The 26,885-nt window shown below is 45.8% G+C and overlaps 1 protein-coding gene across 1 annotated transcript in view; it reads left to right on the top strand.

Moving 5' to 3' along the window:
- LOC137341448 (dynein axonemal heavy chain 17-like) overlaps positions 1-26,885 on the top strand; it is a 574,489-nt gene that overhangs the window by 139,740 nt on the left and 407,864 nt on the right. The window contains exons 17-19 of the mRNA XM_068004561.1: positions 3,043-3,186; positions 6,556-6,735; positions 21,537-21,791. Of these exons, the coding sequence (XP_067860662.1) occupies positions 3,043-3,186; positions 6,556-6,735; positions 21,537-21,791 (579 nt within the window). The remainder of the gene's footprint in view (positions 1-3,042; positions 3,187-6,555; positions 6,736-21,536; positions 21,792-26,885) is intronic.

Here is a 26,885-nt window from a genome sequence, read left to right as displayed (position 1 = left end):
TACTCTCCACTTGCCTGGATGAGTGCAGCTCCAACAACACTCAAGAAACTCGACACCATCCAGGACAAAGCAGCCCACTTGATTGGCACCCCATGCACCACCCTAAACATTCACTCCCTTCACCACCGGCGCACCGTGGCTGCAGTGTGTACCATCCACAGGATGCACTGCAGCAACTCGCCAAGGCTTCTTTGACAGCACCTCCCAAACCCACGACCTCTATCATCTAGAAGGACAAGAGCAGCAGGCACATGGGAACACCATCACCTGCACGTTCCCCTCCAAGTCACACACCATCCCATCTTGGAAATATATCGTCGCTGGGTCAAAATCCTGGAACTCCCTTCCTAACAGCTCGGTGAGAGAACCTTCAACACACGGACTGCAGCGGTTCAAGAAGGCGGCTCACCACCACCTTCTCAAGGGCAATTGGGGATGGGCAATAAATGCCGGCCTCACCAGCGACGCCCACATCCCATGAACGAATATAAAAAAAATTGGCAATTAATGTGCAAATTCAGCAATTTCTTGAAATTCATGAGGAGGTTGAGGGCGAGCTGCCGTTCTTGCAAGGCTAACGGTGGAGCATTGTAAATCAACCAGTAAGTTGTGGCAATTTGCAATTCACGGGGTATCTCTTCCTTGCCACAAATTGCTGGACGATTTACACATTAATAACAGCATGCGCATTAATTGTTATTGTTTGTAGTGTATAATGTAGTGTTGTAGTGCTGTACGTCATTGTGCTTGGGACTTGCAATGTGAGGTGTTTTGCTATTGGACTATACTTGAAGTGTTTGACTGTGGGATGGCGATACTTTAATGGCAAAATAGGTGTGTGTGACTGCTGTGCGTGGGATGTATTTTGTTTGTGTTTGGTTCAAAAGTGGCTGAAAATTCAGGGTTTGTGAGAGCCTATAGATGAAAATGGCAATTTGGTGGTGGTGGAAGTGGTTGAGTGAAGGAGAGGGGAATGTGTTAGTTTGAAGGTGGAGGCCACATGGAGTAATTTAGATGTGGCTTTGGCTGCTGAGAATGAAGAGAAGGTGGTGGGGGACAAAGGAGTGAATAGAAGGCGTGGCTAATCAGACGAAATAGTTTAAAAGAAGTCGCATAGGATAAGGAGAAGCGGAGGGTGAGCAGAAAATGCTAGGGATGGAAGAAGCGAGGAGAAGAAGTAGGTGTATTGTAGGTTGTAATTTAAAAGTTAAGACTGGTTGAAGACCAGGAGAAGCAGCTCTGGGCCACACAAAGTGAAGAGAAAAATGACTATTGACCACAAAAAAATATTTAATAGTGGCGGCGGCAGCTGAGAAGAAGTGGTGGCGGCTGGTGCATGAAGCAGCTACAGCCACCAAGAAGCTTCAGAGGGGGCCATGGGTGAATGCCAGAAGCCAAACTGTTGCACCGTAGGTTCATTAGTTTAAGTTATAACTTTGTTTTACCTACTTCTAATGGCTTCTTGTTTATTGAAAATGAATTTGCATATGAGCAATGTGATACAAGAAATTTGAATTGGAGTGGGCAAATTTGAATATGAATATCAACCAAACAGTTGTAAGAATTTGCATTGTAATTAGCCCGTGCCAAATGTGACATAAAAAGAGTGATGTTTGAAATGTGGCAGCAGAATGTGATACCTGAAGTGAAGATTTTCATTTGATGGGGAGAGTCCATAGGCAGCTTTCTGAGCAAAATGTTTTGCTTCTTCCACTCTCTAGTACTTCTATAACCCTCTCCCCATGCCCATTGCCCAGCTCCCACTCCCTCATCAAAAGCAAAATACTGCGGATGCTGGAAATCTGAAATAAAAACAGAAAATGCTGGAAATACTCAGCAAGTCAGGCAGCAGCTGTGAAGAAAGAAACAGAGTTAATGTTTTAGGTCAATGACCCTTCATCAGAACTGGAAGAAGTTGAAGATTAACCCGTTTTAAGCACGTAGAAATCCAGGGGAGGGGAAGAAAGAACAAAAGGGAAGGTCTCTGATAGGGTGGAGGGCAGGAGTGATGAAATGACAAAAGGGCTGATGTGCAAGTCAAGGAAGGTGGGAATGGGGCAAGTAAAGAAACAAAAGATGGGTCCAGAGGAGCTATAAATAGCAACGTCAGAACCATTACCAGCACTTGTTCGAAAAAATGGGAGCAGTGGTTATGACCTGAAGTTATTGAAATCAGTGTTGAGTCCAGAAGGTGGCGAATCGAAAGATAAGGTGCTGTTCCTCAAGCTTCCGTTGAGCTTCATTGGAACAGTGTAAGAGGCCGAGGTCAGAGTGGGAGTGAGACAGAGAATTAAAATGGCAAGCGACTGGCAGGTTAGGGTCACGCTTGCGGACTGAGCGGAGATGTTCAGCAAAGTGATCTCCCAATCTGCGTTTGGCCTTCCCATTATAGAGGAGACCACATTGTGAGCAGCAAATACAGTATACTAAATTGAAAGAAGTACAAGCAAATTACTGTTTCACCCGGAAGGACTGTTTGGGGCCTTGGACGGTGGGAACGGAAAAGGTGAAAGGGCAGGTGTTGCATCTCCTGCTCTTGCAAGGGAAGGTGCCGTGGGGAGGAGAGCAGGTGTTGGGGGTGATGGAAGAGTGGACCAGGGTGTCGCGGAGGGAGCGGTCCCTACAGAATGCTGAAAGGGGAGGGGAGGGGAAGGTGTGTTTGGTGGTGGCATCATGCTGGAGGTGGCAGAAATGGCGGAGGATGATACGTTGACTGTGGAAGCTAAAATACTCCTTCCAGGTGAAACAGTGATTCACTTTTACTTCTTTCAGGTGAGGTGTTATTTGGGGCTTTCCCCAAAGGGTGGAACAGGGACTGTGCCTGCAAAGGCATAGGCCAAATGTTGTTTAAATGAGGTATGAGGGAGCATTCCTAGGCCACCGTCCTAACCTTTCTGCAGTTTGGCTGGTTGGAAACACAGATCCAGGAGTCTAAAGAATTAGGGCCAGCATCCAGACATTGCGGCCCCAGGAAAATCATCACTGTTGAGTAATTTGTGGTATATAAATAACTTAGATTTTGTATTATTTTACTGGCTGCAGGAAAACAGAATACTTTTTCATGCAGATGGAAAAGCTTCAAGGTGGGAGAAGTATGTGAATTACATAGATAAGATGGTTGTGGATGGCTTTCATGCAGTGGTTCAGAAGTCTCTACAATTTCTTCTCAACAACATGGAAAGTGAGGTTTGTAATACTCAGCAGAGTCAACCTGAACTACAGTGAAGCCCATACGTGTAAATTAATCTAAGTTATCATGAAAAAAGTTGTATATACAATGCTATGAACTTCCTGAACATAAAAGTCATGAGCAACTATTATAATGGTTTCCCCCCTCTTGATTAGTATCCATTGACAACTGGACATGACAAGCCTCAGCTGTGATACGCAGTAGTCAAATAGACTACTTACACTCACTGTCATGGCTCACACATGAGGTGTGGCTTCTTGAGTGAGGTTTTGGAGGCGGCAATGTCTGCAGGAATACCCAAGAGTGAGTTAGCATCTTTAGGACAGGTACACGCAGATACAGGTTTACATACACTTACCATTCCTTGCAAACCCATATCTGAAAAAATAGTAAGCTAAACTAAACTTCAGGTAACCAGAGAGTAAATCTAAATAAAATGATGGGACAGCTGAGACCTGTTGCCTTCAATTCCTGTGCCATGTGGGAATTCCAGGACGCTTCATGTGTCCTGGATAACCACGTGTGCATCAAGTGCCTCCGGCTGCGCGAGCTTGAGCTCAGGGTTTCTGAGCATGAAGGGCGGCTGGAGTCATTGCAGGGCATATGGGAGGCTGAAAGTTTCCTGGATCACACGTTCCAGGAGGTGGTCACCCCGCAGCCACAGACAGGTCAGGAGGATAGTAAGTGAGTGGCCATCCGGCAAGGTAGGAAGAGGCAAGCAGTGCAGGAATCCTCTGAGTGTGGCGCTCACAAACTGGTTTTCAGTAATGAATACCGATGAGGGTGACGATACCACGGGGGAGTGCAGTCCAGAGCGAAGCCACGGCACCATGGGGCAAAGAACTGCATGGGGAGCACAACAAAGTGTAGAAATGCAGTGATCATAGGGAATTCAATAGTCGGGGGATAGACAGGTGTTTCTGCAACCGTCGATGTGAGTCCCACATGGTGTGTTGCCACCCTGATGCCAGGGTGAAAGATATCATGGAATGGGTGCAGAACATTCTGCGGGGGTAAGGGGGACAGCCAGAACTCATGGTCCATATTGGAACCAATGACATAGGAAGGAAAAGTGTTGAGGTCCTGCAGTCAGTGTTTCAGAAAGTTAAAGAGCAGGACCTCAAAAGTAGTAATCTCTGAATTACTCCCGGTTCCACATGCTAGTGAGAATAGGAGCAGTAAGATAATGGAGGTTAATGTGTGGCTGGAGAACTGGTGCAGGAGGGAGGGCTTGAGAATCCTGAGGCATTGGGACCAGTTCTGGGGAAGAAGGAACCTATACAAGATGGAGGGTTGCACCGCAACAGGGCTGGGACCAATGTACTTGCGGGAGATTTTGCTGAGGAGGAGGGTTTAAACTAATTTGGCAGGGGGCGGGGCACCAGAATGAAGCATTAGAGAGGAGAAACAAGGTGCACAGAGGACTGGGAGAGACAAACAGCATTTGAATAAAGAGTAATTCAGAAATAGGGGGGATCAGACAGGGGAGAAACGCGAGGCAGACTAGGATGGGTTTGGAGTGTAAACGCATGGAGCTTGGTAAATAAGGTTGGTGAGCTGCAGGCACAAATTACTATTTGGGATTATGATATAGTGGCAATAACAGAGAACTGATGCAAATAAGGAGGGGGGAGGGTGGGGTTTGGGAACTTAATAATCCAGGCTACAGGATTATTCAGGAAAGATAGGGAAGGAAAAAAAAGGAAGGGATGGCAGTTTTGGTGAAAGATACTGTTGCAGCACTGGAAAGGGATGATGTACTTGAGGGTTCAAAGACAGAATCTATTTGGTTAGAATTAAGGAACAATAGAGGAGCTGTTACATGGCTGCATGTACACTCCAAGCCACCAAATATTGGAAGGAGATAGAGGAGCAAATTTGCAGGCAAATTACGGAAAGATGCAAAAACCAGAGAGTAGTGATAATGGGGGACTTCAATTATCCTAATATAGACTGGAAAATAACAGTGTAAAGGGCAAAGAGGGGGAGGAATTCCTGAAACGTGTACAAGAGAACTTTCTTAATCAGTATGTTTCTCGCCCAATGTGGAAGGAGGCAGTGCTGGATCTGGTTCTGGGGAATGAAGTGGAGCAAGTTGATCATATTTCAGTGGGGGAACATTTGGGAAACAGTGATCATAATATCATTAGGAGTAGAGTAGTTATGGAAAAGGACAAGGAGCAATCAAAGGTGAAAATACTCTACTGGAGGAAGGCTAACTTCAGGGGGTTGAAAGGGGATCTGGCCCAGGTGGATTGGAATCAAAGTTTGGCAGGTAAAACAGTAAATGAGCAATGGGAGGCCTTCAAAGAGGAGATAGTTCGGTACAAACTTGACACATTCCCACGAGGGGGAAAGGAAGGGCATCCAAAGCTAGAATGACTTAAGATATTGAGATTAAAATGAAATATAAAAAGGAGGCTTTTGATAAATGTCAGGCTCATAATACAGAGGAGAACCAAGCAGAATACAGAAAGTACAGAGGAGAACTGAAAAAGGAAATAAGAGGGGCAAAGAGAGTGCATGAGAATAGATTAGCAGGTAACATAAAAGGGAACCCAAAAGTATTTTATAAACATATAAATAGTGAAAGGGTAGTCAAAGGAAGATTGGGGCCGGATCCCCCACCATTAACATCCTGGGGGTCACCATTGACCAGAAACTTAACTGGACCAGCCACATAAATACTGTGGCTACAAGAGCAGGTCAGAGACTGGGTATTCTGCGACGAGTGACTCCCCAAAGCCTTTCCACCATCTACAAGGCACAAGTCAGGAGTGTGATGGATTACTCTCCACTTGCCTGGATGAGTGCAGCTCCAACACCACTCAAGAAGCTCGACACCATCCAGGACAAAGCAACTCACTTGATTGGCACCCCATTCACCTCTCTAAACATTCACTCCCTTCACCACCGGCGCACCGTGGCTGCAGTGTGTACCAACTACAAGATGCACTGTGGCAACTCGCCATGGCTTTTTCAACAGCACCTCCCAAATCCATGACCTCTACCACCTAGAAGGACAAGGGCAGCAGACACATGGAAACAACACCACCTGCACATGATGGGCTGAATGGCTTCCTTCTGTGCTGTATCATTCTATGATTTGATGATTCTAAACAAAATTTGTAAAAGTAGAATTTCAGTGTGAATATTTTGGTAGAGATAACATTATGTGGGAAGATTTCCACTGATTGCTTTTATAGCAAACTTATAAAAATGCATACAAAGATCAAGTTTACAATTTTTACTTCTGTGAGCAGCAGTGGGAATCTCCCCGCCCCCCCCCCCACCAATATATTTAGAAAGGATGGTGTTCAATTGTTGAAACTAAATTATTTTCTTCTGATGTTTGGGATCTCTAGGCTCACACACCGCTATTTGAAGTACATTTTGAGCTCAGTGACTCTGATACCGTGTTTCGTCCAACTTTAGGAATAAATAGTGAATTCTATAACCTCATGGACAATTTGATGAATGACGTGTATAAACTAGTAGGCCTTGTGCCACGTTTGGCAAAACATTCTACTCGAAAGAAGTATCAGGTGAGACTAAGGCCAAAAGATGGAGTAATCCCACATAATTTACCATTAATCTTAGATTACAGAAAGATTATATATTTTACTTAATGCAGTACTGTGATATTAAAAAGGTAACATTTCTGATTGCCCCAGGCGATCTGTGTTCAAAATAATATTTTTTTTAGCTTATAATAATTTTTTGACATAAGAACATTTTTTCACACAACTGTGTTGTGTGCAAAGGATACTTTTTTTTGTTGCTATAAGCCCCATGCAACAAGCTACTTAAAATTAGTGAAGAAACACAGATGCAGGAATCTTTTATATTCCAGTGAATATTTTCTTCTGGTTTTACTTCTGCTGAAATTAACTTGAAAAAATATTGGCAGGGAATTCCCTGCGATATTGGTGACGAAAGCCATAAATTAGTCCATTGTGCTCCCTCATCTTCCAGTGGTGAATTTATTCTGCTACCATTCATTATCCTGTTACACTTTATTGAGGCAACAATTAGCTTCCTGAGGGAGAAACTGCATGTTATTCTACATAATGTGAAGCAGATTACTGTTATCTGTTTACTTGCCTGTACATACAGTATTGCAATGGTCAAGAATACAACCATAAAAGATGTTTCTTTTGAGTGGCATGTGCCAAGACTTTTACTAGTGATACATATTTCCAACAGCATCTTAAGTAGATAACAGAAGGTGTCCAACAGTACAGGAGCTAACAGGAGGTATACAACAGTACAGTCCTGAGAAAGTCTCCAGATTTGTGGTGGTATCACAGTGGGTAAAGCGCAGGTAGGTAGGAGGCCATTTGGAATATTGTGCCTGTGCCGGCTCTTTGAAAGAGCTATCCAATTAGTCCTATTTCCTTGCTCTTTCCCCATAGCCCTTTAAATTTTTTCCCTTCATGTATTTATCCAATTCCCTTTTGAAAGTTGCAATTGAATCTGCTTTCACCACCCTTTGAGGCAGTGCATTCCAGATCATTACAACTTGCTGCGTAAAAAAATGTTTCCTCATGTTGCCTCTGACTCTTTTGCCGATCACCTCAAATCTATGTCCTCTGGTTACCGACTCTTCTGCCACTGGAAACAGTTTCTCCTTATTTGCTCTATCAAAACCGTTCACGATTTTGAACACCTCTATCAAATCTCCCCTTAACCTTCTCTGTTCTAAGGAGAACAACCCCAACTTCTCCAATCTCTGCAGTCCCTCATCCCTGGTACCATTCTAGTAAATCTCTTCTGCACCCTCTCTCAGGCCTTGACATCCTTCCGAATGTGTAGTGCCCAGAATTAAACACAATACTCCAGCTGAGGCCTAACCAGTGTTTTATAAAGGTTTAGCATAGCTTTCTTGCTTTTATACTCTGTGCCTCTATTAATAAAGCCCAGGATTCCATATGTTTTTTTTAACAGCCTTCTCAACTTGTCCTTCCACCTTAAAGATTTGTGTATGTGCACCCCCAAGTGTCTCTGTTCCTGCACCCTCTTTAAAATTGTACCATTTAGTTTATATTGCCTCTCCTCATTCTTCCTACCAAAATGCATCACTTCACACTTCTCTACGTTAAACTGCATCTGTCATGTGTCTGTTCATTTCACCAGTCTGTCTGTTTCCTCCTGAAGTCTGTTGTTATCCTCCACATTGTTTATTACATTTCCTAGTTTCGTGTCATCTGCAAACTTTGAAATTATGCCCTCTATACCCAAGTCCATGTCATTAATATATATCAAAAAGAGCAGTGGTCCTAATACTGACCCCTGAGAAACACCACGGTACACTTCCCTCCTGTCTGAAAAACAATCGTTCACCACTACTCTCTGCTTTCTGTCCCTTAGCCAATTTTGTATCCATGCTACTCCTGTCCCTTTAATCCCATGGGCTATAATTTTGTTTACAAGTCTATTATGTGGTACTTTATCTGATGCCTTTTGAAAGTCCATATATACATCAACCTCACCACCCTCATCAACCCTCTCCATTACTTTGGCAAAGAACTCAATGAAGTTAGTCCAACATGATTTTCCTTTAACAAATCCATGCTGACTTTCATTTATTAGTCCATACTTTTCCAAGTGCCAATTAATTTTGTTCCGGATTATTGTCTCTAAACGTTTCCCCACTATCGACATTAGGCTGACTGATCTATAATTTCTGGTTTTATACCTCTTCCCTTTTTTGAAGAGGGGTGTAACATTTGCAATCCTCCAGTCCTCTGGCACTGTCCCCATATCTACGGTGCATTGGAAGATTGCGGCGAGAGGCTCTGCAATTTCCACCCTTACTTCCCTCAGCAACCTAGGATGCATCCCTTCTGGACTGGGTGACTTTTCTACTTTGAGCACTGCCAATCTTTTAAGTACCTCCTCTTTATTTTTATCCTATCTAATATCGCTACTACCTCCTCCTTTACTGCTACAATGGCAGCATCCTCTTCTCTAGTGAAGACGGTTGCGAAGTATTCATTTAGTACCTCAGCCATGCCCTCTGCCTCCACAAAAAGGTCTCCTTTTTTGACCCTAATCGGTCCCACCTGTCCTTTGACTACCTTTTTACTATTTATATGTTTATAAAAGACTTTTGGATTCCCTTTTATGTTAGCCGCTAATCTATTCTCATTCTCTCTCTTTGCCCCACTTATTCCCATTTTTAGGTCTCCTCTGTACTTTCTGTATGCTGCATGCTCCATAGATTTGCCTTGAAAAGGGGGGCAACTCTTAGAGCCACCTAGGGAGGAAGAAGTGTAGACTCAGGAGCAGGAAGATAGCAGGAAGCCATGGATGTAGAGGGAGAGCAAAGGCCATCAATCCTGCCAGATGCCAAAGCTCAATGGCATCGAATCATTGACGAATGCTTCAGTTGAATCATCCCTCCACCTCACACCAACAGTCTATCCTACCATCACGCCCAGTCCTCACACCATCCAGATGAATGCCCTCAAATTCTACACCTGTATGGTTATTGAAATGACATCACTAGGCATAGTTAGACAAACACCAATGCAAAAAAATTGTCCACAACAAACTGCTTCAGAATGGTTCATTTGAGAATTGTGAACAAACAAGTTTAAAAATTAAAAATCACATTGCTTAATCTGGTACTCCTAAGAGTTTCTACCCCAGTGGTTACAGCATGGGAAATGGAAAACTGAAGACCATCCACTGAGGGCACTTGAGATGGCCATAGTAGGCGACCTCAAGGAGCTTTGGCATTAGAAAACCTGGCTGCAGATTGCAGCATCTTGATAGTGGCCGGGGAAGTCTTGCCAGCTGCCTGCACTGGATGAGGGGCTGATGGGTGAGTAGGCATGCTGTTATCCTGAGAAAGGACAGCATGTGCCTCTCCCATGACGCCACTACCACTCATGGAGCTGCGCCTCAACACTGCTCTATGCGAGAACAGAGTGCAGGAGTGATGTGATGCTTTGGAAGTCCCTGACCACACTCTCATCATGCTTTGAAAGCGAAGGAGATGTTAGAACTCAGAACTACAATAGTAGCAGTTTAAGCTTCCATCGAAGCTGTCACCAGAGGCTCCATAACTGAGGGCCCGCTGCAGTGTTCATACAGCTGACCACACGCTCCATGGTTGACTGCATTGTTTCCATACCCCACACAAGTTAGAGCTGGACTCCTCCGTACTCTCCCACATTGTGCACAGGTTCCCTGGCAGGTAGTCCATTGCACTGAGCAGTTGGTGGTGCACTGAGCAGTTGGTGTGGCCTGGTGAAATGTTGCACAGGGCCAGGTTGCAAGCTAGTTCGTGGACCATCCTATTTCCCCTGCCCTTGTTCCTGTGCACTTCCGCTTGGTGAACTTTCCAGTGCAGACCCCTCTGACTGATCCTCTGAGCTACATGGAGTATCGATTTCTGAGCTGGTGCCTGCAAGAGTAAGGCCTAGTGATGGTGTATGCTTAGGAGTGCTGCATCTGGGCCCTCTATTTATGATGCACCTGGAAGGTGAAGAGATGGACAAGGGTTAGTGGCTAGGGTTAGCAGAGACAGATACGTGACAGCTCAAAGCAGCACCATTTTGTCAGGCAGAGTGTGTCAGGGAGGGATTTCAGTGAGAAGAGAAAAAGAGAGGGTAAGATGGCCAAACACCTTGTGGAGCATATCCTCCAGCTTCGCTAGTCATAACACTCCTGACGTGCCTCCTACCCACAATTCCCATGGTTGCCACTTCTAATGAGGACAGGATGTAGATGGATGGTGGCTCTCCTCCCTGGTATTGTGTGCCAGCTTCTCCTGCAAGAAAAAAGGGAGTGTGTTACTGTGTGGCCTGGTGAAATGTTGCGAGGATGTGTGTGTCAGCGCAGAATAGTGTTGATGGCACGTGAAATATGACATTGGTGTGGAGAAGTGAAGGAAGTAATTGTGAGGACAGTAGCAGGTGCAGAGTGTGCTAGTAGCCACAGAAGGAGGTTCAGTGAAGTTCTGCTGTGATTGGAGCAGAGTGATGGGAAATAGAAGAGGGAAGGTATGTGAGTGTTGGGGCTACAGGTAGTGTAGGGCTAAGCAAAGAGTAGGTTAGATGTGAGTTCGGAGTCTTATCTTTGGAGCTCTGCTCAGAACATAAAAATTCTGCAGCATTCTCACGTTGGCCTGTTTGGCCTTCTCTGCCCACTGGTGCCAGGCAACTTGCCTTGGCACTCTTCTGCCACCGGTTGAGAATAGCATCTCCTTTCTCCTGCTCACCTCGTGAATCAGAACCTCCAAAGCAGCTTCCGAGAATGGGAGGGGTGGCACTTGCTCTACCTGCCATTTGCAATATACAGCACTGATTCACTTAAGTCAAGGCAAAGTGAGGCTCTCCTTTAATAGGTGCAGGCTGCCTTTAAATGGCATGCTGACTTTATGCCCCCCAATCGATGAGCTGCCAATAAGCAACGTGAGTAGCGCCTCTCGCCGACGTCATCGGACACGTGCTCATTTTGTGCCCGTTTTCGGTGCAATTTGAAATTCTCTCCCAATGTCTTGTTCTTACGCTATATTGTTAGGATTCTTCATAATTCAGCATGGAATGATAAAGGAAATGTGTTATGATTTTAAACAACTTTACATACAGAGGCATTCAGCAACGCACTTAGCTTTCAAATTTCATTTTCCAGACTGATACACTTGGTTAGCCTGGTTGATACAACACTTACTGGTGCTAAGGAAATATTTCTAAATTCTAATATACAATTCAGGATATCATTGCACACCTACCAAAAGAGGCACTGGGAAATTATAATTTAGTAAAATTCATTGTTTGATTTTATTTCTCTTTAATTTTAACTAATTAATAAATTAGTTTATAGCCAGAGCAATAAGTCCCGATTTTAACTTGGAGCGGAAATCAGGCTGGCGGGGGCCAGAGGCGGGTGGAAAACCATCCCAACCTCGGCAGTGTGAAGCGCAGGAGATTTTAAGCTCTGCACATCATCTGCATAGCCTCAGTCAGTTTTCCATCCAAAACCAGCGGGAAATGGGAAGGAGCGCAATGTGGGGCACCTGGCGGCGGCTGCCGGAGCCTAAAGGAATGATTCCTGGCACTCGGGTATGTTGTGGGAAGGGAGCTCTGAAAAGCCTTGAGATCAGGGGAGGAAGGAACATGGTTTCCAGCTGGTGTCCCTCTCGCTCAGAGGAGCACGCTAAAATCGGAATTTGTAGGATTGGTGTGAGACGTCGGCAGGCGCGTCCCATGGCCGATTTTAACTGCATGCCCACCCAGTTTCTGCCAAGCCTGGCAGGGTTAAAATCACCTCTGTACAGTCAGTCAGAGTGTTATTTGTCCATTGGACAGAGATCAAGGGGCAAATTTTAGCATGGAGCCGAGAAGGGAGCAGGGAGGGGAAGGTTTTCGGGTGCGAAACCTGGAAGGTAAGGGAGCGGGTCGCGATCACAGCCAGGCTGGCTGTCGGGCAGGAAGGCCTGCTGCAGAAGGCCGCAGCCGGAGATCGGAGGGAGGGAGGGATCAGGGGGCCGGAAAGAAGATCGGATGTGCTGAGACTCTGAGCTTGGAGGCCGGGTGAAGAGTTGGAGTTAGGTGGAGGTCCACCTTGGTGGCGGGGGTGGGGGAGGCGGCCGATCACGGGGTTCTCGTTGGCCAGATGAGCTTGTTGGGCCTGGAAGAAGTACTCCTGCTTCTCCGGCTCACAAGCAGTGCAATAAAAGACACTCACCTCATGAATCCAGCCCTTCCCACCTGCTTTCACCTGATGTGAATGGGAAGCAATGGGAAACCCGAACAGGTACAGTTAAATTTGTTTCAAGTGTCGAATACACAAAATATTAAGTACCTCAAGTATCTCAATGAGGTACATTAAGTATTGGCCCACTGGCTTTAAGTGGGGGCGGGACTTCCTGGTGTTTGCTGTCCACACACATACAAACCTGCCTGGGTTAAACCCAGAAGTGAGCGAGTTGGAGCCGGGATGTGGTACCGCTCCAAAAAACTGTTATTTTAACCTCCCACCCGCCCCCAACCCACCCGTTCTTGAGGATTAAAATTTACCCCCAGAGAGCAAGAGCTTATCAGTAACATATAGGGTTTATTGTTCCTAGGCATGCTATACCATCAGATATTTTATACATAAGATGATGATTTAGTTCATAGGAAACAGTGGCTTTTTGTGCTGAGAAAAAATATCTGGAGAGTGCCAAAATCCTAATATATAGCTTGTGGTGGTTCAATTCTTTGTAGTTGTTTTAACGTCTCTGCTGCAGCTCTTGAAAAAGTGGAATTCAGGGTTGAGAGTCAATCACGTATGATCCAATATAGAACCATAGAAAAGATACAGCACAGAAGGGGGCCATTCGGCCCATCGTGTCCAAGCCGACTTGAAGAACAACCAGGTGCCCATTCTAATCCCACCTTCCAGCATCCGGTCCGTAGCCCTGCAGCTTATGGCGCTTTAGGTGCAGGGTCCAGATACTTTTTTAAAGAGTTGAGGGTCCCTGCCTCTAGCACCAATTCAGGTAGCGAATTCCATACACCCACCTCCCTCTGGGTAAAAAAGATTTTCCTCATGTCCCCTCTAATCCTTCCGCCAATCAGCTTAAATCTATGTCCTCTAGTTCTTGAACTCTCCAATGGGGAACAGGTACTTCCTGTCTTCTCTATCTGGGCCCCTCATAATTTTGTACATCCCAATCAAGTCACCCCTCAGCCTCCTCTGCTCCAAGGAAAACAACTCCAGCCTATCCAATCTCTCCTCATAGCTGCAATTTTCAAGCCCTAGCAACATTCTTGTAAATCTTCTCTGCACTCTCTCCAGAGCCATTACGTCCTTCCTGTGATGTGGTGACCAGAACTGCGCACAATACTCCAGCTGTGACCTTACCAGCATTTTATACAGTTCCATCATTACATCCCTGCTTTTGTATTCTATACCTCGGCTAATAACGGAGAGCATTCCGTATGCCTTCTTTACAACCTTATCTACCTGTACTGCCACCTTCAGGGACCTGTGCACATGCACTCCAAGGTCTCTCACTTCCTCTACCTCCCTCAATATATTCCCGTTTACTGCATATTCCCTTTTACTGTTTGCCCTCCCTAAGCGCATTACCTCACACTTCTCCGGGTTGAACTCTATTTGCCACTTTTCCGCCCACTCCACCAACCCATTGATATCTTCTTGGAGTCAACAGCTATCCTCTTCACTATCAACTACACGGCCAATTTTTGTGCCGTCTGCAAATTTGCCAATCATGCCCCCTACATTCAAGTCCAAATCATCAATATGTTACCACAAACAGCAACACTGAGCCCTGTGGCACACTACTGGAAACGGATTTCCATTCGCAAAGACATCCATTGATTTTTACCCTATGTTTCCTGTTACTGAGCCAATTTTGGATCCAATTCGCCACATTTCCCTGTATCCCATGGGCTTTTACCTTTCTGACCAGTCTGCCATGTGGGACCTTGTCAAATGCGTTACTAAAATCCATGTAGACAACATCCACTGCATTGCCTTCATCAATCCTCCTTGTCACTTCCTCAAAGAATTTAATCAGATTTGTAAGGCATGATCTTCCCTGAACAAATCCATGCTGACTATCCCTGATTAAACCATGCCTTTCCAAGTGACAGTTAATCCTATCTCTCAGTATTGATTCTAATAGTTTGCCCACCACCGAGGTAAGACTGACCAGCCTATAATCGTTCGGCCTTTCCCTCATACCCTTTTTAAACAATGGTACTACGTTTGCAATCTTCCAGTCCTCTGGTACCTCCCCTGTATCTAGTGAGGATTGGAAAATGATCCTCAGAGCATCCGCTATTTCCTCCCTGGCTTCCTTCAATAGCCTAGGAAACAATCCATCCGGCCCTGGTGACTTATCAACTTTCAAGGATTCCAGTCCTCTAGTACTTCCTGTCTCGTAATGTTTACCTTATCCAATATTTCACACCTCTCCTCTTTAACTACTACGTCCTGATCATCCTTTTCCTTTGTGATTACGGAGACAAAATATTCATTTAAAACCCTACCCACATCCTCTGCTTCTACACTCAAGCTACCCTTATCATCCCTGATAGGTCCAACCTTTTCCTTAGCTATCCTCTTGTTCTTAAATGCACTGATAAAACATCTTTGGGTTTTCTTTAATCTTACTAGCTAATATTTTTTCATGCCCTCTCTTTGCTTTCCTTATTTCCTTTTTTACGTCATCCCTGTACTTTCTATACTCCTCTAGGCTTTCTGCAGTATTTAGTTTTCTGTGACAGTCATAAACTTTCTTTTTCTGCTTTATCTTGCCCCGTATACTTCTAGACAACCAGGGGGCTCGAAATTTGGCAGTGCCACCCTTTTTCTTTGAGGGGACATGTCTGCATTGTACCCGTAGAATTTCACTTTTTAGTGCCTCCCACTGGCTTGCCACTAATTTCTCCTCAAGTAGTTGTGTCCAGTCCACTTCTGCCAAATCACCTCGTAGTAGAATGTATTCACCATGTAGTAGAATGTATTTGCCAGGTTAGAATTACATTTGGGCTGAGTCTCAGAAGATGACTGAAAATTTGAAAGAAAAAGTTATAGGAATTAAGCATTACACACACAGGAAGTGCATGTGACTGCTGGATTTATCAAATTCAGTGAATCTGAGATATTGGGGTAGATTCTCATCTTTTCTGTCTGAGCATTAAGCATCGTCTGGGTGGAGCTCAGAGTGGAAAATCTGGCAGTGGGGATCCATGCTGGTAACAGAACCGAATTTCACAACTCACCATGGTGGGTTTTGAACTCACAATGGTCAAATATCAGAACCATCAGGCTACTGTACCCTAAGTTGATGTCACTGGCAACAGCCCTCTCTACTTAGGATGGGCATTCTTTTGGGAGCTGGAGGAGGAATTCCTCAGGTTTGAACAGAGGCCAGGAATTGTAGGAAATCTCAGCAACTCAGCAACCCCGCTCGTACCCAAGGAGTGAGGTATATATTTACCACCACAGTCAGGAAACTTACTTGAATGGTAGACTTTAAAAAATGAAAAAAAGAATAAGGCTAAATTTAACTGCTTCTCCAGCACTGCCTGGTCAGAAAATATTCGTCTGGATTTACTTTCATTACACTGACCGAAGTTAGTTGGGACAGTGACAGAAAATGGACACTGAGGCCTGCCGCCACGTTCCCAACCTCAATTTCCCTTTCTCTAGTCCCAGTCTAGATGTCTACTTCCCTTTCTGCTGTATGTAAGTGCTGATGGAGAGGCGGGGCTCGACAGGCTTCCCCATTTGCCTGCTTATTGCCGCTGTCTCTGCTAACCCCAAGGACTGCCAGAACAAAGGTGGTAGTAGCCCCTGGAATAACAGTGGTAAGCACTTAGTCACTGCATGAAGAAAGAGGGCCTAGCAGTGGTCTCCAATGCACTTACCTTTTTAGGCCTTGGTTTTGGCTGAATCATTGAATCATAGAAATTTACAGCACAGAAGGAGGCCATTCGGCCCATCATGTCCGTGCCGGCCGAAAGAGAGCTATCCAGCTTAATCCCACTTTCCAGCACTTGGTCCGTAGCCCTTAGGTTAGAGCACTTCAAGTGCACATCCCAGTATTTTTTAAATGAGTTGAGGGTTTCTGCCTCTGCCACCCTTTCAGGCAGTGAGTTCCAGACCCCCACCACCCTCTGGGTGAAAGAATTTCTCCTCAGATCCTGTCTAATCCTTCTACCAATTATTTTAAATCTATGCCCCCTGGTCACTGACCCCTCTGCTAAGGGAAATAGGTCCTCCCTATCCACTCTATCTAGGCCCCCTCATAATTTTATATACCTCAATTAAATCTCTCCTCACCCTCCTCTGTGCCAAAGAAAACAACCCAGCCTATCCAATCTTTTCTCATAACTAAAATTCTCCAACTTTGGCGCATCCTTGTAAATCTCCTCTGTACCCTTTCTAGTTTAATCATATCTTTCCTGTAATGTGGAGACCAGAAATGTACGCAGTACTCAAGCTGTGGCCTAACTAATGTTTTATACAGTTCTAGCACAACCTCGCTGCTCTTATATTCTATGCCTTGGTTAATAAAGAAAAGTATCCTGTATGCCTTTAAACCACCTCATCTACCTGTCCTGCTACCTTCAGGGATCTGTGGACATGCACTCCAAGGTCCCTTTGTTCCTCTACACCTCTCAGTATCCTCCTATTTATTGTGTACTCCCTTGCCTTGTTTGCCCTCTCCAAATGCATTACCTCACACTTCCCCGGCAATCAGGAGGGAGGGGGGACTGGGAGAGATTTGGAGGGGGAGGGTCGGCCAATGGCAGCAGAAGATTTGTTTGAGGGGCCGGGGGAGAGCACTCCTGCTCCACAAGCAGTGCTATAAAAAGCACTTACCTACTGGATCGGACTGCTCCCAACTCCCTCAAGCTGCTGCGTTTCCCAAGCCTTGGGAAACCTGGCCAGCCAGCATTAAATTTAAATGGCTGCCAAAATACCAGGAATGGAGCCGCATTTACATATTATAATTACGGACCTGCCACTCCAGAGCGGATTACTCGGATGCCCCCACACCTGCTGTGGTTAAAATGGAAGCAAGCACGTTCGTGGCGGGTTGCAGTCAGTTTTCTCAAATTTGCCGATTTAATCCCCCCGACCCTCTCCCACCCGTCATGGGAGGGTTAAAATTCCCCCCCCCGCAAGAGTAAGTTTCTTGCTTCTATTTGAAAGCATTGCATCAGGAGAATGCTTCTCCAGGCAGGCTGATGCAGTCGTCTGCAACCTTCTACAACAACAGGACTTCCTGCTGGACCAGGGGGCCATGCTTTGCCAGTGGCAGGAGAAGTCACCACATCCCTTAATTCCTTTGCTACTGGCTCATTCCAGGATGCTACAGAGGACACTCCCACATATCCCAGTCTGTAGTGCACAGCTGCATTAAGCGGGTCACTAATGTCCTGTTCACCAGGGCTAACCAGTAAATCACTTTCCCCATTGACATCAACGGTCACCAGGAGAGAATTCAGGGATTTGCAGCAGTGGCTGGCTTTCCTCGCATCCAGATTGCACACATGTTGCCATCAGGGTACCGGAACACCAGCCAGCAGCCTTCGCGAATAGGAAGTGCTACCACTCAAATAATATGCAGCTTGTCTCCGACCACAAACAGGATAATGAAAATTTATGCATGGTTCCCAGGCAACTGTCATAACACTTTTATCCTGTGACATGTAACAATCCTTCCAATATTCAACTCTTCCAGGAACGTAAAAGGATGGCTGCTGGGGGACAAAGGATACTCACTACATACATGACTCATGACACCCCTCCACGATCCCACCATGCCTGAACAACACAGTTATAACAACAACCATAGGACCATCAGGATCATAATTCAGCACAGTATAGGCTCCCCTAACAAAGATTCAGGTTTCTTGACATATCCGAGAGCTCCCTATAATATCCCGCAAAGTGTCTCCCGCATCATAATGGTGTGCTGCATCCTGGATGTATCCTTTGCCATACAAAGAGTTCTGTATTTGGAGGAGGAAGAACAGCAGCCCTCATCAGATGAGGAAGACCAGGGTTAAAGCGAGGAAGCAGCCAAAGAAGGAGGGTCACAAAGAAGGAGGGCAACCTTAATCCCTTTATCATTTTTTGCTGCAAGGAATGAGTTAATTGCATAGCGATTCCAGCGACCTGAAAACATAAACAAAGCTCTGCATTAACAGTCCTTGTTACATCCTTTAGCACTGCTTTAATCCTACATTAAAGAACGTTGAAACCATTCAGCAAACTTGTACATCAATGAAATACTGATAATGCAGACTTAGAAGCAGGTGTGAAAAGACAGTGCAGACCAAAATGCCAAATGTGAAAAAGGTGATGAATTTAATGCCAAATGTATAATGGTCATGACGTCATTTCTCATCCAAGTGTCAACCCATAGTGCCCTTATTAAAAGAATGTTGCCTAAGTCGTTCAAAATGCTCCCCCAATGGCCTCAGAAAATTTGGTGGAAGGCTGTTGTTTGCTCATGTTGGGACCTTTGAGGTGCTTGTTGGTGACTTCTGGGTGCTTGAGCCATGGCTGCTGTTAGGCTAGTCTGGCCTGGCTGACTTCTTGACACCATGGCGAGTTTTGGTGAGGGGGGTGGCAAAGGAGCAGACATGCTGACATCCTGAAGGAGGGCAAAATGTATTTCTCACATAATGCCACTGTCATTCAAATTGAGGTGGGGATCATCACTTCCACTGATCTGTTGGAGAGCAGACTGCAGTAGATGAAAGGGAGAGGAGCAAGACCAAGGAACGGGCTACCTGTCATCACAGCATATTATAGAGAGCTCCTTGAAAGCCCTTATCTATTTGGTCCACCAATCTGTCCAGGGGGGACACCTGACTCTCCATGGTGGATTCCAGAGCCTGCACGGCAGCCATTTGAGCTTCCATTAAAGCTGAAAAGGCTGGTAACATTGACTTCTTTTGTAAGGGCCCAGCTGCAGCATTCCTGGAGGTCGTCACACTCTCCAAGTAGATTGCCATGCCACGCACGATGACACCATGCAGGCTGGAAGCAGACTCCTTCATACTTTCAGCCATGGTGCTGAAACTCCTTAGCAGGCCATCCAATACCTGTGAGAGGCAAGCAGTTTTTTTTTCATAGCTGGGCCAGTGAAGTCCTCATCTCTATCCTGCTCAGCAGAGCTGGGAGAGTACTTTGCCCTCTGGCGAACTGTCACCTTGGCTATCCTTACCACCATTACCTGCTGCTGCTCACTCTGCTGGGTGTTTCACCACATGGAGACCCCTCTAATTCATTGTCTAACCCATACGTAATGGCAATTTGTGCTGATGCTTGGGAGGGATGGAATATGAGATGGTGCATTGTCAGGAGGATTGTCTTCCTCCAAGACGTATTCTTTTGCAGTGTCCAGTTGCTGAGAAGGACTGGAGGAAAGAGAAAAGGGACAAGACAAATGGCACTGAGAGGCTGGACATCAGCAACTGACAGTCTTCAGAATGTAGCTTGAAGTTGTCAAGCTGGCTGAATGAGTGATTTACTGAGCTGAATGAAGGGTTTCAAGTAATATGCAGACACCCTGCTCAGATAAGCCGCCAGCCTCACCCTTCCATGGTGCTCATGGCTTTTGTGCATCACTAATCTCAAGGGCTTCCTACTCTGTTTGGGTGAGGGCTGTGTTGACAGGCAGCCCCTCCTTGGTCTTGCTCCTCTCCCTGGCATTATGTGCAGTTTTGTCCTGCCAGAAGGAGAGAGCAAGAGTTAGTGAATGGCTCTTGAAAAGGAAAGTGGAGATGAGTAGGGCTGCTTTACATAGTGCATCTGCTGAGAGCTGGAGAAAAAATAAGATGAACCAGAATGGGGAGGTGATGGATGGAAAGCCAAGTGGGTAAAGTGAGTCCTGGGAGGAGTTGCTGCTTCTGCAATTGCTAGAATGTGAGAAGAAAATGCTGTTAGTGACTGATGTGAAGACTGCAAAGGAAGAAGTGAGTGTGCTTGCAATGAGAGGTGGTGCAGTGTGCCCTTGTGATTATATGTTGAAGGACATGATGGAGGGGAAAGAATTGTTGAGAGTGGTGGGGGAGAGAATGAAAAGAACATCGCAGGCGTTGTTCGGAGAGATGAAGCTGTTCTGACCCTTGCTGCTCTTGAGGTTATTGAACCTCTTCCTACATCAAACCCAGATCCTGGGAATGATGCTGCTGGCACTGATCCTCTCAGCCACTCTTGTTCAGGCCTGATGGATATTTATCCTGGGGATCGTCCTGCGGGTGCTGGGGAACAGTACTTCCCTCCTTGCTCTGACCTCCTACACCAGGATCTCCAGGGACACATCAAAAAACCAAGGGCAACCCCCTGACTCATTACTCCCGAGATAATAATGTTCACACTGTTCCAACAAAATCAGGCAGAATGGACTGCAGCCTTGCTCTAAGAGGTGCATTCCTGTTTAAATAGGCCTCGGGTAGCCCACTGGAAATTGGAACGTGAATATCAATGGGCTGGTTTTTTCCCGACTCAATCGGATGGGCAGCCCGTCAATCAGTTAAAACCGCTTGAGCCTCGTGCTGGCATCATCAGAGGGATTTGTTTGCCACTCACCCCGCCCAATTTCCACTCCAAGTTAAAATCAGGGCTATTGTAATTTATGTGCTTGAGAAAGCAACATTATTGCAAGTGAGTTTTCTTTGATTGGTTTCCTTTTGTTAAAACTAATGGATTCATATTGAACCAAAATTTCTGAAGCAAAGTAGCATGCATCATTTTGATTTGGATTTGTTAATTTATATAGTATAAGGGCAATTAATCCTTCATCTATGAAAGCAGCAAAATATATCACTAAATTATCATCTTTCTTTAACTATAGATAGATCTAGAAGAGATGACAGATTTGGCTGAGATGCGAGAAGAAATAATGTCTCAGGTGATAAACATAATGAAACAGGCTGAGGAGTATGAGGAATCATTTGATAATTATTCATATTTGTGGGTGGATGACCGCAATGAATTTCTGGAAGAATTTCTGATATATGGACGTGTACTCACACAGGAGGAAATAGAATCTTATGGCGAAGGAGGTGTCCCTCCAACTCCACCTACTCTTCAACAGTTTAAAGATCAGGTAATTTTATGTTATATGATATATCTTTCTAAATATACAAACATAAGTGAAAATTGCTGCAAGAGTTATTACCGTGTGAATGTTTAACTCTCCTTTATCAAATTCTTTTCTCAATTTATTTTAAGTGAGCTAATGTTGCCTTTAAAATAGCAGAGATACAAATGTGTTACATGTTTATATGGTAACATTGTAATTTCCTGGCTAAGGAATATTAAGTGGCTTGGAGTGTTTTACAAAGATTTGAAATAAATCAGTGGTTAAGTCACAGTTAGAATATTGTGTCTAGATTTGGGCACCTTTTTTTTATTCGTTCATGGGATGTGGGCGTCGCTGGCAAGGCCGGCATTCATTGCCCACCCCTAATTGCCCTTGAGAAGGTGGTGGTGAGCCGCCTTCTTGAACCGCTGCAGTCTGTGTGGTGACGGTTCTCCCACTGTGCTGTTAGGAAGGGAGTTCCAGGATTTTCACCCAGCGACGATGAAGGAACGGCGATATATTTCCAAGTCAGGATGGTGTGTGACTTGGAGGGGAACGTGCAGGTGGTGTTTTTCCCATGTGCCTGTTGCTCTTGTCCTTCTAGGTGGTAGAGGTCGTGGGTTTGGGAGGTGCTGTCGAAGAAGCCTTGGCGAGTTTCTGCAGTGCATCCTTTGGATGGTACACACTGCAGCCACTGTGCGCCGACGGTGAAGGGAGTGAATGTTTAGGGTGGTGGATGGGGTGCCAATCAAGCGGGCTGCTTTATCTTGGATGGTGTCGAGCTTCTTGAGTGTTGTTGGAGCTGCACTCATCCAAGCAAGTGGAGAGTATTCCATCACACTCCTGACTTGTGCCTTGTAGATGGTGGAAAGGCTTTGGGGAGTCAGGAGGTGAGTCACTCGCCGCAGAATACCCAGCCTCTGACCTGCTCTTGTAGCCACAGTATTTATATGGCTGGTCCAGTTAAGTTTCTGGTCAATGGTGACGCCCAGGATGTTGATGGTGGGGGATTCGGCGATGGTAATGCCGTTGAGTGTCAAGGGGAGGTGGTTAGACTCTCTCTTGTTGGAGATGGTCATTGCCTGGCACTTATCTGGCGCGAATGTTACTTGCCACTTATGAGCCCAAGCCTGGATGTTGTCCAGGTCTTGTTGCATGCGGGCTCGGACTGCTTCATTATTTGAGGGGTTGCGAATGGAACTGAACCATATTACCAGGGCGGCGGGTTCGCGGCGGGCGGGGGGGGGGGCGATTGGTCGCGTGGGTAATGCGCCCAGTGAAATCAGTCTGCCCCGAACGCAATCGCAGGCTAATTGGATCTACTTACCTCTTGTTCCGGGTTCCCCGCTGCTAAGTTGCGCGGCGGGCGGACTGCGCATGCGCAGTAAGGTCTGTCAGCTGGAGGAGCTCTATATAAAGGGGCAGTCCTCCACTGACTGATGCTGCAAGAAATAGGAAAAATTAAAGCATGGAGCAGCCCAGGGGGAAGGCTGCTCCCAGGTTTAATGATGCTCATTCCACGTATCATTGGATGGGGGGAGGACAGAGATCTTCCCTCCGGCGGGCGGGAGGAAGCGGCTTGCCTCTGCCACCAAGAAGGCCTGGCTCGAGGTGGCAGAGGAGGTCACCTGCACCACCAACATATCGCCCACCTGCATACAGTGCAGGAGGCGCTGCAATGACCTAAGTAGGTCAGCCAAAGTGAGTACGCTTACTCATTCCCCTACATTCCGTCTGCCACATCACCGCCCCCACCCCACATCTCTTTCTGCACTGCCAACACTACTCTGTCACATCACCCCTCACATCCACTCAAACCTCATCCTCATCTTACCTGCACTTACTCACCTCGCCACTACTCATCCCGCCACTACCCAATCCTCATACAATCTCATGGCTTTATCTCATACTCACTCTCTCATGCATCTCTTTCACGATCAGCCTCACTCAACCTGCCGCTACCTGTGCTGCAGCCACAGGGCATGCATCACATATGTGCAGTAGACAGCGTAAGGTAAACGTGTCATGAGCATGAAGGGGATGCACAAGGGTGTTTGAGGGTTTGTCATGGTTTTTACTTATATTTAATTTCTGACCAACTCACATTACATATTATATTGGCACCACTACTGCCGCGTCTTTGCGAATCTTGTCTGGTTTGTGCAATAATGCCCTTTCCTGAGGATCACAATGAAGACCAACAACTGATGCCACCCATTGTGTCACTGCAGAATGGGTGTAGGTGTATTTGCAGGGCTCTTTTGTGCAGACGACTGAGAGACGTCGGCGATGTCCCCCTGGAAGGATGCGGAGGAGAAGTTGTTGAGGGCAGTGGTGACGTTGACAGCGACAGGTAAGAAGATGGTGCTCGGGCCAGCAGGAGCAGCTCGGCATGAAGGAGGCTGCAGATGTCCACGACTACATGTCGAGTGACTCTGAGCCTCCGTATGCACTGTTGCTCAGAGAGGTCTAGGAAGCTGAGCCTCGGTCTGTGGACCCTGTGGCGAGGGTAGTGCCCTCTGCGACGCATCTCTCTCTGCCATTGCCCTCCCCTCCTGCTGTGCAGGTGGATGTGTCACAGCACTGTGTTGTGGAACTCCACGTGTCAGAGGTGGACGGCATGGCCGGCGAGGCTGGTGATGCTGTTCGCCCTCCGAGGAGGTCACGACTGCAGCTACGGCGGCCCCCATCCGGAAGATGTACATCTGAGGGGTCCGCAAGGTAGGTACATGTGTCTGGACACCGGGGTAAGTGTGCAAGTTGGTGAATTTTGTTATTAGGAGGGTGGTGGAGGCCAAACTTTGTCCAAAGTGACAGAGTGACCTCCTGCAATGAGTGAGGGTCTCCCCCCCAACCTGTCAAATGGACCTTTGCAGCTGCCACAGGGTGATGGCTGCAACACATCCATTTGAACTGGGAGTGTTTCCCCCAGTACGGGAAACAGTCCCAGTTGTTTGTAAAATCCCAACTCTCCTAAAATATCTCATTAATCAGGTCTGTAAACGACCTGAAATACCAAAATAAATACCTTAAGTGACACCCCGCCGGCTTTAATTGCCGGTGGGAGTCCCACACGCGGGGGCTGCGCGCGCATGTCAGCGCATCTGTGGGAAACCCAGAAGTGGGCGGGTTGGAGCCGGGCTCCAGACCTGCCCGGGAATCGCCGATTTTCGTGGCCCCCCCGCCAGGACCGCACCCGATCGCGGGTGCTAAAATCGACCCCCTTATTCTAGGAAGATGCCAAGGCCATGGAGACAGTGCAGAATTAATTCAGTAAGATGATACCAGGGATGAGAGGCTTTAGTTAAAAAAGAGAGACTAAAGAAACTGGGACTCTTAAGTAAAAGGAGATCAAGTAGAGTGTTCAAAATTATAAGAGGTTTTGAAAAAGAAAATTGAGAAATTTCCACTTGGTAACTGAAGGCTGTAAATTTAAGATTGTTACCAAAAGCACAAAGAGAGAGGTTAAGAAAATGTTTTATTATGCAGAGGATTGTTAGGACATAGAAGGCCCTACCAGAAATAGTGTTGGAAGCAGAATTCTTTATAGTTTTTAAAAGGGAAGTGGGTAAATACTTGAAAAATAAAAATTTAAAAAAGTGAATGTGGAAAGGACAGGGTAATGAGATCAAGTGGGTAGCTCTTTCAGAGAGCCAGCATTGGTGTGATTGGCCAAACAGCCTCCTTCTGTGCTGAAAAATTCCAGGATTATAAGAATATTGTGGAATTCAGGTGATGTCATAAATTTTTAAGAACAAAGTAAATTTTTGAAAGTATCTGCTTAAATTAGGATTTTTAAAATTTCTGTGTTCGAGGGATCTTTGAGCTAGGGAATAGAATTTTGTTTACCCAATGCTATCGTCAAGACTTGAAATTTAGTTCAGCAGACTTGGAATAGAAGTTGATATATACCAACAGTCAATTTTCCAACCCATGCATCAGCTTTGTTGGAATTTTGCAAGAAAAAACAGGTTATTAACATCAATAGTAGCAATTAAATCATTTGGAGGGCAGAACTGAAATTTAGTAGAATCATCAGATGTTACTTTCTCCCATTGTTGGCTGTGCACAAACTTGAGCTGCAAACATTTTAAGATGAACTACTGCTTTTTAAGAATTACTGACTTGTTTATTTAGGGTTTATCCTCAAAGAAGTTACCTGTAACAAATAAGGTACTAAATTCATCTTTAAAGTAACTATTTATTTTCTTGAAAGGAATTTTTTGGGACAAGGCCAACTGTTATGTGAAAGTTTAGCCTCGAAAATGTGTGGATTGCAATCCCAGCTGTTATTTTGGGATTGTGTCTGCTGTTGCTCTCCAGCACTGACCCTGCCAGAGTTTGTAAGGTCTGAGAGGGCGCCTCATTTGATGGGGCTTACAGACGTCTATGACCACAGGCATATCGCGGGCACCTACCTGCCTCATGCTGTTGGAAAATCTGGTGCTTGGCCACCATCAGGGTAGGGGTACCTGAAAATTCAATGCATTTTTCCCCACCTTTATCCATAATTTAAAAAAAATCTTCTTTGGGGTCATGGTTGCTTCCCTGGTCTGGATTCCTCCCTCCCCCCACCATAAACCCACTTCTACCCTTGTAGAAGCCAGTACTGCTCAACTGAGTGGGATACGGGGTCCTTTATGATGGAGGCATGACTACAATGCTCACATCCTCCTTCAGTAATTATGAAATACACCACTGCTGCAAAACAGTTTTTTCCCCCCCTTACAATAGATGTAATTAAATGTAGCTGTTTTTGAGTTGCCAGCATTTTGGGGCTGTATCAGCCTTTTTGAAGCTGTTGGCCCACCTTTGCTACTTTTCTCTAGTTCATATATGAAAATTTCTTCCTTCCGCTGGCTGTAAAGGTTGTATGTGAAATGCGTTTAGGTGATCTCAGTCCAGATCCATACATGCCACTGTCAGCTGAGACTGGGTTCTTCTGCCTGTTGCTCCTATCTGAGTTTTGTTGCTAGTGGAAATGATTACCGTTGCTACATACTATAGTTGGGAATTCTCCCGAGGAGAGGAATTCCTGCCTACGGTATATCGTGGCTAGAATCATTCCAGTAACAACGGGTCTTGGGTAGGAGCGTTGCTGAGGGGAGGGGCAAGGGA

Source organism: Heptranchias perlo, chromosome 23, assembly GCF_035084215.1.
Source record: "Heptranchias perlo isolate sHepPer1 chromosome 23, sHepPer1.hap1, whole genome shotgun sequence".
Taxonomy (NCBI): domain Eukaryota; kingdom Metazoa; phylum Chordata; class Chondrichthyes; order Hexanchiformes; family Hexanchidae; genus Heptranchias; species Heptranchias perlo.
The sequence above is the reverse complement of the archived record's forward strand: the minus strand, read 5'-3'. Positions and strand labels throughout refer to the sequence as shown.